This window comes from Rhodamnia argentea, chromosome 6 (assembly GCF_020921035.1).
Source record: "Rhodamnia argentea isolate NSW1041297 chromosome 6, ASM2092103v1, whole genome shotgun sequence".
NCBI classification, from domain to species: domain Eukaryota; kingdom Viridiplantae; phylum Streptophyta; class Magnoliopsida; order Myrtales; family Myrtaceae; genus Rhodamnia; species Rhodamnia argentea.
In genome coordinates this window covers 21,465,419-21,479,924 of record NC_063155.1, presented here as the reverse complement: position 1 = coordinate 21,479,924, position 14,506 = coordinate 21,465,419, and the positions used below count along the sequence as shown (strand labels likewise).

Here is a 14,506-nt window from a genome sequence, read left to right as displayed (position 1 = left end):
TTTATTTTTTGCAAAACAAACTAAATTTTGAGGCTCCTTCGTTTCGAGGAATAACTTTCAGGAATTTTTTTTGAATTTTCCGTCGTTTGGTTCGTGGAATATAAATAATTCAAGGAAAATATTTTTCATCAATGGAAATAAAACACCTTTAAAAACGGGGAAAATGATTTCCCCTTTCTTTTTTTCTTCAAACATGGATACCAATCGCTCTCTACATACATGCTTCAAATTTTTTTAATAATTTTTTTTATATTTCTTATTTAAATAATGCTTTATTATCATCTTTTCTTTTCTTTTTTCTTTTCTCGCCGATCGCCGAGCCTCGATGATGGCCGATAGTCCGGTGATCGACCACAAACGAGGCTTGTCGAGCCTCGAGCTTGCCCGGCTCGCTGTGGCCGTTGCTCGCCGGTCGCAACAGAGGAAGGAGGAAGATGAAAAGGAAAGAAAACAAAAATGAAAAAAAAAATTATCGAAATGATTGCACGGAGGAAAATTATATTTGATTTTCCATACCAAACGGTGAAAAATATCTTTCATTTCATTTTTAGGTTTCAATTGAACACCGAATTTTTTTTTCCATTTTCGTGAAAAATGACTTTCCGAAAAATATTTTCTCGAAACACCACATTTTTTTGCGAAGACGTAAAATACAAATTACCGGCGACGTTGGAAAAAAAGAAAAAGAAGGAAAAAAGTGCGCATCGGAACCTACGGTACCTTTTATTTTATATTACTCGTCAAATATTTGCAAACAATTGCTACGAAAAATCTCATGAGAGTAGTCCATAAACTCTCTCTCTCTCTCTCTCTCTCTCGTCCGGGAACCCATAATCTCGCGCCAGCCCCCACGTTCTTCGCCGGTGCGAATCAAATCGGTGCTCAATCGAAAATTCTGGAATCGAATCAAAGGAAATGGCGATCGTGACACGTAACGGGGACTAGGAAGGAAAAGCCAAAGTGGGGAAAAGGAAAACGAACAAAATCAAAACAGACGCCGTCTCGGTTGACCGGGGAGACGTTTGTACGGACAAATGTTTCTTTAAGGACCAATCTTTAATCTTATCTTAATTCGTTATCCTTAAATTTTTTTTTTCTTGAAAAAAAAAGAAAAAAGAAAAATTTAAACAGCACAATTCGATTTAACCTTCTTCGATGGACAAAAAGCATGTTTTTTGAATTCCTGCGATCAGTCCCGCGGGCTGCTGCGAACCAACGAGGCAACATGCATACCGCGGTCGTGGAGAACTGGGCCCCGCGTAATCCTCGACGTCCGTTAGGATCTACACGTGTCAAGATCGGGAGCCCCATCCCCTCTCTCTATCTCTCTCGGAGGCGGGAGACGATGCTTCGGCGAGAAGATTCAGCGTTGGCCGAGGCGACTTGACGGAGAGGTTGACTTAGTGGGTCCCACCGTTTTTCGCCGAGCTGGATTCCCCATAATGCCCTCGACGGCCACTGTTGGCGACTTTTTTTTTTTTTTTGGGTATTTTGGTTTTTGTGAAGTCAGTCCGAGACACCACTGCTCTTCTATTTGGCGACTTTTCTACAACCCCAAGTCCCCAAGCGACATTTTATATTTTGACCCAAAAAAAAAACTGTTTTTTTTTTGGGCCAATAATCATGTCTATGTTTTAATTCGCGATTCCTCGGAATTTGATAACGTTGAGGATTCTATTCCAATTTACCGCTCGAAAATACTTATCCATCTCTTACGGAATTTGTTTCTCTGTCGGCGCTAATTAAATGGCCTTTTCATGCGTCACGATCCTTTACATGGTAAGGACATCGAGATCAGTTTTTGCAAAATGACAACGCCTTATTGCTCAATCCATAAATTAGTGATATTCCCGTTTTGAAACGATGTCTATATCCTCTTTTTTGCCGATAACCACATATATATCTATATTCAACCCGTGATTCACTGGCATTTAATAACGTTATGGATTTTATTCCGATTTAACGCTCGGAGATGCTTATCCATTGCCTATGGAATTTGTTTGTCTACGTACACTGGTTAAAGGGTTTTTTCACCCGATGCGATCCTGTAGGGCACGATTATTCTATGAAGAAAACGCAGCACCGGAGAATGAGAGAGAATTACAAAACTTAATTTATGTACTTTTGAACCTCGAGAATTAGTGTGCTTGGATATTAAAAGTACCACAATTGAAGTAAGATTCGGCTAAACTCGTGACATTTCCAATTATGCTGATGTTCAACATAAGATGTGAGGCCTTGAAGGTACTTTGCTACCAAGTTAAGGTTTGAGATCGAGGGGGATAAAAGAGAGATAAAAGGAAAGAATATCTATTATATATATATTTGGTCAAAGAAAGAAAAGAATATATCTCATGGGGCAAAATCGTCAGAGAAAAGTTTTCGCCAGCCCTGGTATTCAAGCGACCTTAGCGCCACGTCACCTTCCTTCGCGGCCTACTCCTCTGACCCTTTTGTATATCTTTGCTCAGCTGCTTCCTTTTTCTATTTGTATCTCTCCCACACTCATCGCTCTGGCTCTCGCACAGTCGCTTCCCTCTTCATCGCATTCCTCTATTTGGTCTTGATTTCCGCCAATGTCGCGCCGTGGTGGTGGCGGCGGCGACCGTGGCCGCGGCCGCGGCCGCGCGGGAGGCAGGAGATCGGACTCTCGCGGCGATCAGCCGGCCCCGTCCTTTCAGCGCGGTGGAGGAGGCGGCGGTAGAGGCAGGGGTTATGCCGCCGCTGTCGGCGGTTCTGGGTACCGTCCGCCTCCACAGACGGCTCCCGCTCCGGCTCCCGCTCCGGCTCGCGCTCCCGCTCCCGCTCCGGCTCCGGCTCCCGCTCTGGCTCCTTCACCGGCTCGCGCTCCCGCTCTGGCTCCTTCACCGGCTCGGCCGACTGACGCTTCGTCTTCCATAGCGCCTGCTGCCGTTGCGGCTTCTCCCGGAGCATCTGGTTCGGCGGCTTCCCCTGTCGCACCGGCTTTGGACGTTTCTCTGAGCGGCGAGTTCGAGCAGCGGCTCACATTGCAGGCTCCTTCGCCGCCGCCCCTCTCGTCGAAGGGGACCAGACATCCGCCGAGGCCTGGCTTCGGAACGGTCGGCAGAAAGTGCGTGGTCCGAGCGAACCATTTTTTAGTTGAAGTAGCGGACAAGGACTTTCACCACTACGACGTAATGCGTCTCCTTCTTCACTGTTGTCTCAAATCGTACTGTTTACCCAGTGTTGTCTTGCTTTCGAGTTCGCTCCCTAGTTTTTTTCCCCCTTTTCGTTTCATTGTTTTGCTCTTATCACGAAATTTTTTCCCTTCATCGTTTCTCGCGTCTTAAATTAGGTGCTCTGTCCTGGTTTTGTGATTGGTTTTGGGTTTTGGTCTTTGTTAGCTTTTCTCTTCAAAGTTCAGACTTTTTTGCTTGTGTCAGTCCATCATGTCAGATCATGAACTATTTCGGTATCTCTTTTGTTTTTGTTTTCTCCATTTTCCATCTCCTTTTTGTCGCGATTATTTGAATGATTGTTTCCAGATATTTAGGATTTTTTCCCTTTGCTGTTTCCTGAGCAGTGGCTTTTTTTGCGTTCTTTGTGCATTGTGCATGCTGTGGGATTGTTTCTGGTTAGCAGTTTTATAGCAATTTAGATTTCCCCTCAGTATTTGGGTATTTTGCAGTCTTTCTTTCTGTATTTAATTTAGATAGGCTTGGTGTTTCATGAAGTTCATTATTGTTTTCGTCTGGTTGATTGATGAAATAGTCTCCATTCTTGTTTACATGACTTTACTGGTTTTAATAGCTTCACATTGTTTCCATTATTGGTGCATACTAGGAGTTTCAATTTGTCGTGCCATATTCAATTTTTATCGTAGTCAGGATGCCTTGGATATGCTGACATCATACTTGGCATGATATAGGTATCAATTGATCCTGTGGTTCCTTCCAAGAAAACCAATAGGGAGATATTAGGTGTTCTAATCAAACAATATGGGGAGTCTCATTTGGGTAAGAGGAGGCCTGCGTATGATGGTGCAAAAAGTCTCTACACAGCAGGACCACTACCCTTCAACAACAAGGTGTTTTCAGTTAAATTGGTAGAAAATGAAGAAGCTGCTGGTAGTTCTTCTCAATCGAGAAGGTAAACTCTTTATTGTTTTGGCGCTAAATAAGCATTTGCTACTTTTTTAGATTTTAAAATTTGGAGGTATCATGCAGGAAGGAACGTGAATTCAAAGTGACTATATCGTTGGTTGCTAGGACCGATCTTCATCATCTTCTGCAATTTATTCAGGGTAGACAATTGGATTGCCCGCAAGAGACTATACAAGTTCTCGATGTGGTCCTTAGAGCCTCTCCATCTGAAAAGTAATTTCACCTGCAACTTGTCTACATTACTTTCTTTAGTGCAACTTGTGGGCACTATGTCCTTTGCCTTCTTCTATCCATACATCTGTTGATTTGTTGACTTCATCACCATAGGTATACTGTTGTTGGACGATCATTTTTCTCACGTGACTTAGGGCTCAAAGGAGATCTTGGTGATGGATTAGAATACTGGAGAGGATATTACCAGTCTCTAAGACCTACACAGTTTGGGCTCTCACTCAATATAGGTACTTCGCTTGAGCAGCTAGTTATCTTTGTGTACATCAACCAATCTTGCATGTCTGTCTTATGGTACTGATTCGCTCTATGCGATTTTCTCGAGCTGCAGACGTGTCGGCTAGAGCTTTTTACGATCCAATTCTTGTTACCGAGTTTGTTGCTAAACACTTTAACCGTCTAGATATGTCGAGGCCATTGTCTGATCAGGACCGTGCTAAGGTATGACCCTTTATATCTGCAAATGAAGCCCTTCTTGATTTAATTGATAGCAATTCCATGCTTCTTCAGTTCTACAACCTTAGGGATCATAATGGAATCTCAAAGAGCATAAGTTATCAAGATCTTGCCCTTTATTTTATCGCAAAATTCTCATCTATTTAGGCTAAAGTCTGTCTATAAAGTATTTTAAGTATGGAATATATGCAGATAATTCAGTTGACTAAGACATGTTGTGCTTGGATTAAACTATGTTTGATGGGGTTCGAGCAATTTGCTACAAGTATCATTGTCAGTATTCGTAAATGTGCAAATTTTATTTGCTGGAGTCGTAAACAAGAGCAGCTTTGAAAAACCTGTGAATGCGTCTGCATTGTGTAGAGGGAAAAAAAGAAAGAAGTATATATCTGCAGGGGGCTGAAATGGTATTTGTTTTATACATATTATGTGTGGGTTTTTGTCGGTGAGCATGTGTGTTTCTGGTGGAGGGAGAGGGGTACTTCTGTTTAATTTCTCTTTGGATGGTTATTTGGTATTATTATTTTTTTTTTATGCAAGTGAGTTGCAAATCTCTCATTTTACTCATTGCCCTTGCCCTTGTTGGGATCTTAGGTGAAGAAGGCTTTGAAAGGAATTAGGGTGGAAATCGCTCATACAGGATATCGAAGAACTTACAAGATAACTGGATTGTCCAATAAGCCAATGAGCAAAACCACGTGAGGACTCTTTTCTTTTGCATTGCTCTGTCTGGTTCTACCCTAGTTGATAATGCATGTATGGTAGCACACAGTTTATTTGTATTTAGGAAATAAAATTAGATGTTGAAGACCCTATGGTTTAATTTTGTGTGGCATCGATATATATTGGGAACAAAGCACGATAACCTAAGATATTCCCGTGCCTCTCTTATGGCAGAAATTCCTGTGCAGGAATGCTTCATATGTATCGAAAAAATAGTCTCCATGTTGGATGGGTCACCATTTAAGTTATATGTTTCCACCTTCTCTTCCGGCAAAGTAAATGTTCTTTGAGTAACTCCCCCATTGCCATTGTCGATGGCCTTTTTCATGGAAGTTTCTTTTCAAGAAAACTTTGATACGGCTTATCAAGTTAAAAAAAGAACAAGGAAAAATTGATGTGAGATGATGGCTCGTAAGAGCTGTTTTGACTAGTTTTACGTTTGCGATAACAAGGACTTGTTGCCTGTTGTGCGGTGCTTCTTTTTATTTTTGTAATCAAAAGGCCTTCACTTTGTATCCTTTTGACATGATTACTGTAACATTATTTGAATCCTTCCTGAATCTGGTAATGTTGCTGTACTCCTCTGTGACAAATGTGACATTGAGGAATTGTAATGTATTTTCTTGATTCTCATAGTGATCTTTATGTTTTACGAATTGTTCATGAAGTATATTTGGTCAATCAGGTTTATGCTTGATGACCGCCAAACAGAGATTTCAGTTTTCAATTATTTCCAAGAGAAATACGAGATCGTTCTGCGATATGGATCAATGCCCACACTACTAGCTGGAAGTGACACGAAACCTGTCTACTTACCTATGGAGGTTTTGTTTGATGATGATGAGATTGTTCATTTCTGCGGATTCTCTTTTGAGAAGTCATGCTTTACTTAGCTCCGGTCATGAAAGGTCTAGCATTTCTGTTTACAGCTTTGTAAGATTGTTGATGGCCAGAGGTACACTAAGAGATTGAATGAACGGCAAGTAACTGCTCTATTAAGAGCGACCTGCCAACGCCCTTATGACAGGGAAAGGAGTATCAGGCAGGTGGGAAATGTTAGCTAGCTTCATATGTACATCCTTTTGATAAGGCAGTGCACTTTCCAGGCTAAGCCACCGCATGCTTGTGCAGATGGTTGATGAGAATAAGTATGATGAAGAACTCCTTCTAACAAAAGAATTTGGAATGTCAGTGAGAAAGGAACTTGCTTCCATTGAGGCTCGTGTTTTGCCACCACCAATGGTAAGCTATTGTACATATTTGTTAGTTGCGTTCTATTTCTTCTAGTTTCGTTAGCTGACATTTGCTGTTGTTGCAGCTTAAATATCATGAAAGTAGTCGAGATGCAACGGTTGGTCCGTTGATGGGACAGTGGAATATGATTAACAAGGTGAGCTACTTTCATCTATCAGCATAATCATCAGTGATGCGTACTCAATACGTCGCTGTACTGATGATTGGTGCAGTAAAATTCAATAAACAAACATCGCAGTGTTACCTGGAGCATGATCAATTCTTCTTTTTGCTATTTCTTTACAGAAAATGGTCAATGGAGGTAGAGTGGATACCTGGATGTGTGTAAACTTCTCAAGGTGGAATCCAAATATTACTCATCAATTTTGTGACGAATTGGTCAAGATGTGTAGTAGTAAAGGGATGGTAGGTATCTACTGACCGAGCACTGTCTTGTGATGAAATATTCTTTTTTATTTTTTCTCTCTTTTGGGTGATGTTATGAGGTACAAATTTTTTGCACCTTAAACAAATTTTAATCTCTTCGCAGGCTTTTAACCCACAACCAGTACTTCCTATACGTGATGGTCAACCCCACCAGATTGAAAGAGTCCTTGCGGACATTAATAGAGAATCTCGAGCAAAACTTGCAAACATGAATCTACCTCGAAAAGAACTTCAGCTGTTGGTAATTATCTTACCAGACATGACTGGATCTTATGGTAAGTTATCCATTAGTTGTCATCTTTAGAGCTCTTTGGGAGTTATAACTTTTCCCTTTTCTAATGACCATTTCCTTCACAGGGAAGATTAAGAGAATATGCGAAACTGAACTGGGAATTGTCTCACAGTGTTGCCAACCTAGACAAGCTGCAAAAATGAGCAAGCAATATTTTGAAAATCTTGCACTGAAGATTAATGTCAAGGTTGCGAGGTTCTTTTCTGCAGGAATTTTCTAGTTCTTTGATTATGATTATTGATCATTTTGCTTGATGGTCATAGGTTGGTGGAAGGAATACTGTTCTGAATGACGCCATCCTGAGAAGAATCCCTCTCGTCACTGACATGCCAACCATAATCTTTGGGGCAGACGTAACACACCCACCTCCTGGAGATGATGCTAATCCTTCCATAGCAGCTGTATGCTTTTCGCTGTTCTGTTATCATTTGTTATTTTGAAGAGTTATACAATTGATGGTATTGGTATGACCAGGTGGTAGCTTCCATGGATTGGCCAGAGGTGACGAAATATAGAGGTCTTGTTTCTGCTCAAACTCACCGACAGGAAATAATTAAAGATTTGCACATCCCCAAACAGACCCCGGATGGGAAACCTGGAGGAATGATTCGGTAAACATTCCGTTTGTTTTATTTGGCGCCTATCATCAATATATGAAGTTTACGTTTTCCCCTGATTCACTTTCACTTTCTCCTGCAGGGAATTGCTTATTGCCTTCAGAAGATCTACTGGGCATAAACCTTATAGGATAATATTTTATAGGGATGGGGTCAGTGAAGGTCAATTCTCTCAAGTGCTTCTTTATGAAATGATTGCGATTCGCGAGGTACCTTGGTGGGAATAGTCCATAGATTATTCGCTCATTATTTTTCCTTTAGATCTTAGAGTATTTTTTTTGAGTTAGAGTCATTTTTCTAAGTTATAATTTGAGTTGGTGTTGCCATAGGCTTGTGATGCACTTGAAAAGGATTATATGCCACGAGTTACCTTCATTGTGGTGCAAAAGAGGCACCACACACGCCTCTTTCCTCAGGATTATAACAGACGCGATTCAATGGACAAGAGCGGCAATATACTACCTGGTAACTTCAATTTTCTTGTTAATTTACTGATGTGAGTGAGCTTTTCAAATACTTAAATTTTTAGTACGTTTGATTAGGTACTGTCGTTGATACTCACATCTGCCACCCCACTGAATTCGATTTTTACCTCAATAGCCATGCTGGGATTCAGGTAACGCTCATCTCCTTTATATTGTTATATGAAACGCACCAATTGATGTTACCACTGAACTCTGTTATGTACCGTGTCTAACTATGTGTTCGTATGATGTAGGGTACTAGTCGGCCATCACACTACCATGTGTTGCTCGATGAGTACAACTTCACTGCCGATGCTCTACAGGTCCTAACTAATAATTTGTGCTACACGTAAGTATGCTACTGCCTTTCTAATTGATTTCCCTAGAGGAAAGTTTCTTTTGGATCATATCTTATTATCATATTTGAACTCCGCAGGTACGCTCGATGCACGCGCTCGGTCTCAATAGGTTAGGGCCGACATATGTTACTTTTCACCAGGCACTTTCTTTTCCTTCAAAACTCCTGGTCGAATTTTTTACTCTTCACTGATGTTTTGTGAATCTTGCAGTGCCTCCTGCTTATTATGCCCATTTAGCGGCCTTTCGAGCGAGGTATTACGTAGAGGGGGATGGGTCGGATACTGGGTCATCATCGGGAGGAGGAAGGGGCACCAGGGAGGGGACTGCTGTGGAGATCCGGGCACTTCCTACTATCAAAGATAATGTCAAAGACGTGATGTTTTATTGCTGATGCGTTGGGCACCAAGGAAGGGACTTTCCCTTTTTTTGTTTGGAAATATACTTGGCACTTGCTCACTTCAGGCGACATACATTTTGGGTTTTTGATTCATGTGAAAACAAACATTAGACTCAGTTATGAACTGGTGTGGGACATCTTAGGCAACCGTCTGATTTTGCGTTAGAAACCGTTTAATGTTCGTTTATCATTTCTGGTGCGAATGTTGATATTGAAAGGGCCTCCCGATGAGGTATTTACTTGATTGTGCAGAAGAAAGCTGCATGTGCAAGAAAGTTTACGTATGCAGTTGGTGTGATGTTCCTAAATGAAAATCGAGATATGAATCGTTGTGGTGTGCGGAACTGATGACAAATTTCTTTCTTTGGATATGCTTTGTGGCATTCTCGCTTTATGATTGAAAGATGTGCCATTCGATTTGAATTTGAAATTAGTTGTTGAGGGTGGTGAGGAAAGATGTCAAGGCCCTATTAAGCTTTTTCCATACAGATAGGGAATGCAATCGATGTCATGTCATTGGTTAACATTGCAATCGACATCCTTGTGTGAGAAGCCAATACTCGCATCCGGTACAATTACCGCCTCCCAAAAGCCACATTTTATATAATCAACATTGATTTAACGAGCCCAGTTGAAAGGAGAAAAATTACAATAATTCCCAAGCGAAAATGAAAAATGAAAATGTGAGGAGACGGTATCCCCTGCCATTGGCTGCATAGTTGCACCATGTCCAATCCGGCCCCTACCCCCTACGGGTCATGGAGAAAAAAGAGGGCTGTTTCTGCACTCGAAAGGAAAGGTGCATAGAAACAACATAGGATGTTTTCCTAGCGTTAACGTTAACAAAGCCCAATAATACTTCCGAGCAAGGATATGGTGACGAAACAGACACTCAATCCCCATTGAGTGGATTCATGAGGTGCAACCCTGTCCGAACCACTGCTACGACTCATTTGCCCTGCATGGAAGTACTCTCCTTGGCTCTTGCCGGTAGTTGTGGAGACATTGACCGAGAGGGAACCTGCGAAGATGTATTTATGCGAACACGGAAAATTTACTGTTTGCTTAAAGGATGGAATCACTTGTTAAAGCTTTGTGAAAACCCTGCTACCAACTATAAAAATGGACAACCTCATCCTAAAAAGATTCTTGCTCAGTCTCAATATGGGATGAAGAGAAAGCAACTTACAGTCGTAGTTAGTCCATCCAAGCCGCTGACCAGCAAGATCATATACGACGATTTTGTTTTTCAGAACAAGATCTGTAGAAAAAGGGCAGTAATCTTGATTGCTTTAGAAGTAGAGAGCCCCAAGTATGCACATCCACATGGACCATATCCATTATGTCATAAGCACGATGTGAAGAACGCAATAGTGTCTTTTCTTGAGGTCCACAAGAACCAAGAATAAGAACTAACTATGGCCCTCAAATACAATCTATAGCATTTCCAAGTTCTCACGTTTCACTAAGCATAAACAAAAATCAAACTGAAACAGTCATGCTTCACAAATCTCTTTTTTCAGGGCTATATTAATTGAAAGTAGTGAGAACTGAACACGCCAACTTTATGGAGGCACATGCGGGGGAAACAAAAATCGTTCTTTAGGAAATTGTCAACTTCATATGGATGAGTTCATCCATCTGATTGGGTCACCTTTGATTCATGTGAGGCGGAATCACATACAAGATATTTGCATATTTATTAGGAAACATTAAAACAGTATAGACTGGGAGACACACAAATGGAAGTTGTTTGAGGCAAGGCAATAAAAAGTTGAATTCAACTTACACAAGAGGGTTCAAGCCAGAAAGAGGGGGGAGAGGGATAAAACATATACCAGAGGACCTCACCTCCTAATATTGTTCTAGCTTGGCCCTGAGCCTTTGAAAAGCCCATACACCAGACTGTAGAACCATCCTGTGAGGACAATATTCACAACATCTGTCAACATAGTGCGTCCGCTACCAAACAGCCCATGTCACCAAGCAAAATTAAGTGGCTCCTATGACAAGATCTGATGCAGCTTCGCAGGAAGAGAATAGAGAAGCAAATACATAGACTTTCAAGTTTTAGTTTACAGCATTCAACAGCTTCTTCCGGAGAAATCTACATGATCTCAACTAGACAAACGAATCTTACAGTGTAGCAGCAGCAAGACAAGAACAAGAAACCTGTTGATGCAATGACAATCCAGAATCACAGTCCTCAACATAAAGCCACATAAACGGAATCATTGCAAATCACAATCCAATTATTAGCCAAATCCCAGAAAATTTAAGTTGCAGCTTTTCAGCAACTGAAATACATCATGAATGTTTTGGAGACTCTAAATAGACAGAACCATGACTTCTGATCATTTTTAACCACTTACAAAAGAATTCTGCTGCACAAGATACTCCTGAGGGCTCAAAATCATTGAGGCCCCACCTTCAAAATTAAGACTGACTTGAGGGAATATGTCAACAACACTGCACATGCAAAAGCCTAATGTCAGTAGTGGCTTTTTTAACCAATGGGACTTCATAAAAATGAACGAAGAGATCAAGTAACAAAGACTGACTTGGAGGTAGGGAAAAAACAGTGATTTCCCTCGTTAATGATCATGTGCGCAGTTTGAGAAACACCGATTGCAATCTGCATGAAACAAACAGGTATAGTAATGGTGTTTGGCCAGCAACCTTAATCCGACTTCTTCGGAACTTTTTGTAACTCTTGGGTGGACAATTAACTTTCTAACCTAGTTATCCCAGTGAGATTTTAAGCATGTGGAGGCAACATTGTTTTCTTCCAAAACTTACAGCGTTGACGAGTGTATCATAAGCTTCCTCAACAAGGTATGCCAAAGTTGTTCCTGTGTCAACTATGGTTCCCCGGTCACTGATTGTTGCAAATACTGATGGATCAATGGAGAGAGGTTGACCATTCAAGGAAATGCTTTGCAGATTCAAGTTATAATAAGGCCTGCAAATTGGACAAGCAGCCCAGTAAAATGAACATAGATGCAACATGATTTGAAACATTTTGTACTATTAGAAGAAGTTGGAAGGTGGGATAAGACTGACAAGTGGCTGTTTCAGAAGGTGGAAGCACTCAAAATTCATCGAGTGCAAGTCCACAGATTAAGGAACAGGATTAAGACCAACAATACTTTGACATGGTACAAAAGGGATCCAAAAGGAGCTTTCCCATTGTAGATGCATGCATCAATGCCATACTGAGTTCATCCTTGGAATGAGAATTAAAGCAAAACTTAGTTGGGATGGCAAATTTAATACATATTACATCACAACAGCACAGAAACATAGGCTCCAACATCTCAGAGGCTGTGAACCATCCAGTTGGCACACTAACCAATGCGGATTACAAGCATTCAGAGCTACACAATCAAGCCTTCCTAAAAGAAGAGAAAGCATAATATGTATATCAGGTTTATTTGAAACTCTCAGAACAATGCGCAACATTCTTTCCTTTTCACCATGAACTTACTGTGAAGGCACGAGTGGAGTGTAGACAATATTTGGATCCGTTATTTCACCAAGAACTAGTATACCCCCACCATCACCATCTCCTCTCAAGCAGTGTGAGAAAGCTCGGGGAGCTACTCCAAGTAAAGCCAGTTGAGAGACAACAGATGTTTCCTGCTGCCCAAGTCCAAAAATCCCATCAATTGTATTAGCTGCCTCTTGCAAGTCCCCTGTTTGTGAAGTGCTACACCTGCTCAATCCACCATAACATTAACTAGAACCCCTTCAGTTTCATTGAGAAGGATCAGCAAACTTGCTTTGACATGTTTATGATTTGCTTACCCAAACATAACAGCAGCTGACGAATTCACAAGAGCATTCCCTTCTATCTTGTCGAATGTAAGCAAGTCTGTCACGTAATATCCAGAAGCCCTACTACCATCTTCATAAGCAAGCGAGTAACTACACAAATTGCTCTGAGTGGGACATACAGAATCCGATGTTTGAACTCCTGGACTGCATCTTTCATCTAAGCAAGACATTACTGAAGCTGAGGACGAGCTTCCCGGATCGAAAACATGGAGTGGCATCTATTGGGAGTCGCACCACATCCAGTGACATTCACTCAGTTTTAAAACTTTAAGCATTAGAAAGTGTAGGTTAATACACACGCAATGCTAAAATATATACATTGAGTGCATTTGTCCGAGGGCAGCCGTTACAGGAGCTGCAACTGACCCATAGAAGGTCGCTTCCAGTATCTATCTGTACATAGAACTCCCTCGGAGGAGTACCTAATTGAACTCTCGCATAATACAGCCTACAGAGAAGAAGCCACAATCTAAACACAATCAGCACCATACACGATGTCAAATCAAATGGAACGAAGAACCTAAAACTTCTCTAATCCGCTCCAGTGGACAAACTTAGCTCCACACGAAGCATGAACTGCATTCGAAGTTACTAAACGGACATGCGAAGGACACATAGGTTCTGAAGCAAAATCCCAAGTGATAGCACGCGAGAGGATCGAATTCAGTACCCGAGGAGAGAAGGATCGGAGGTGCCTCCAATCGGGAAATCGACCACGCCATCGAAAGCCTGCAACATCCTCCGATGCCTTGCCCTGTCGCGATCCCTGACCCGGCTCAGTCCGACGCTACGGATGGGAGGAAAGGCCCTCTCGAGCGTCAGCGCCGCCGGAAAGCCGCCGAGAAACGCCGCCGTCGACGGTAGCAGCGCGAGGGCGGCGACCAGGGCCCACGTGACGACGGAGGTCACGGCCATGTCCTCCGGTTCGTGTCTCGCCGTTCTGCTTGCCGGCTCTCGACTTGGGAGAAGAATGGCGGGCGCGCGCGCGCGCGAGAGAGAGAGAGAGAGAGAGAGAGAGAGGGAAATGAAGCTTTGAAATGAATTGAACGATTAGGAAGTTCGAAGTGGAGCAGTCAAAACAGATCCGAATCTTCACTTCACGCCTCATCAGTAAAACCATTTTGCAGAGACACGAAACTTTCCCAAGAATGGGCCCCACCACTTCCGTTCGTGGGATAAAATCTGCCTTCAAAACCCATTAATGAACCCGTTTTTGTTTGAATGGGGTCACTAATGGATCGCTCTTTATCCCCACACTAGTCATAATGGGTTTAAAAATTAGAAGGCCAAAATAAACGAGTCATAAATAGGTCTGCTCTGAATCC

The 14,506-nt window shown here is 41.9% G+C and overlaps 2 protein-coding genes across 5 annotated transcripts; one reads left to right on the top strand and one right to left on the bottom strand.

The window, feature by feature from the left end:
• The first annotated feature begins 2,475 nt into the window (after positions 1 to 2,475).
• LOC115734383 (protein argonaute 5) lies at positions 2,476 to 9,602 on the top strand. Of its 3 annotated transcripts, XM_048280265.1 has the most exons (23): positions 2,476 to 2,778; positions 2,839 to 3,155; positions 3,890 to 4,110; positions 4,188 to 4,337; positions 4,452 to 4,585; positions 4,687 to 4,796; positions 5,406 to 5,509; positions 6,220 to 6,358; positions 6,464 to 6,580; positions 6,666 to 6,776; positions 6,853 to 6,924; positions 7,074 to 7,193; positions 7,318 to 7,489; positions 7,572 to 7,693; positions 7,770 to 7,907; positions 7,981 to 8,117; positions 8,206 to 8,332; positions 8,453 to 8,588; positions 8,666 to 8,739; positions 8,842 to 8,936; positions 9,024 to 9,055; positions 9,157 to 9,362; positions 9,397 to 9,602. In XM_048280265.1, exons 1-22 carry the CDS (start codon positions 2,577 to 2,579, stop codon positions 9,336 to 9,338), a joined length of 3,012 nt encoding a protein of 1,003 aa, XP_048136222.1. In that variant the 5' UTR covers positions 2,476 to 2,576; the 3' UTR covers positions 9,339 to 9,362; positions 9,397 to 9,602. The 3 variants fall into 3 exon arrangements, with proteins under 3 accessions (XP_048136222.1, XP_030520994.1, XP_030520992.1); XM_030665134.2 differs by having other exon boundaries at positions 2,476 to 2,773; positions 2,858 to 3,155; positions 9,157 to 9,602; XM_030665132.2 differs by having other exon boundaries at positions 2,476 to 2,786; positions 2,847 to 3,155; positions 9,157 to 9,602.
• LOC115734384 (aspartic proteinase 36-like) lies at positions 9,377 to 14,202 on the bottom strand. 2 transcript variants are annotated; one of them, XM_030665136.2, is made up of 10 exons: positions 13,852 to 14,202; positions 13,500 to 13,629; positions 13,152 to 13,399; positions 12,832 to 13,059; positions 12,144 to 12,306; positions 11,906 to 11,979; positions 11,717 to 11,813; positions 11,196 to 11,262; positions 10,534 to 10,605; positions 9,377 to 10,365 (listed from the first exon to the last, which is right to left on the bottom strand). In XM_030665136.2, exons 1-10 carry the CDS (start codon positions 14,094 to 14,096, stop codon positions 10,184 to 10,186), a joined length of 1,506 nt encoding a protein of 501 aa, XP_030520996.1. In that variant the 5' UTR covers positions 14,097 to 14,202; the 3' UTR covers positions 9,377 to 10,183. The 2 variants fall into 2 exon arrangements, with proteins under 2 accessions (XP_030520996.1, XP_048136223.1); XM_048280266.1 differs by lacking the exons at positions 9,377 to 10,365; positions 10,534 to 10,605 and adding an exon at positions 10,606 to 10,734.
• Between the last annotated feature and the right edge of the window lie 304 nt (positions 14,203 to 14,506).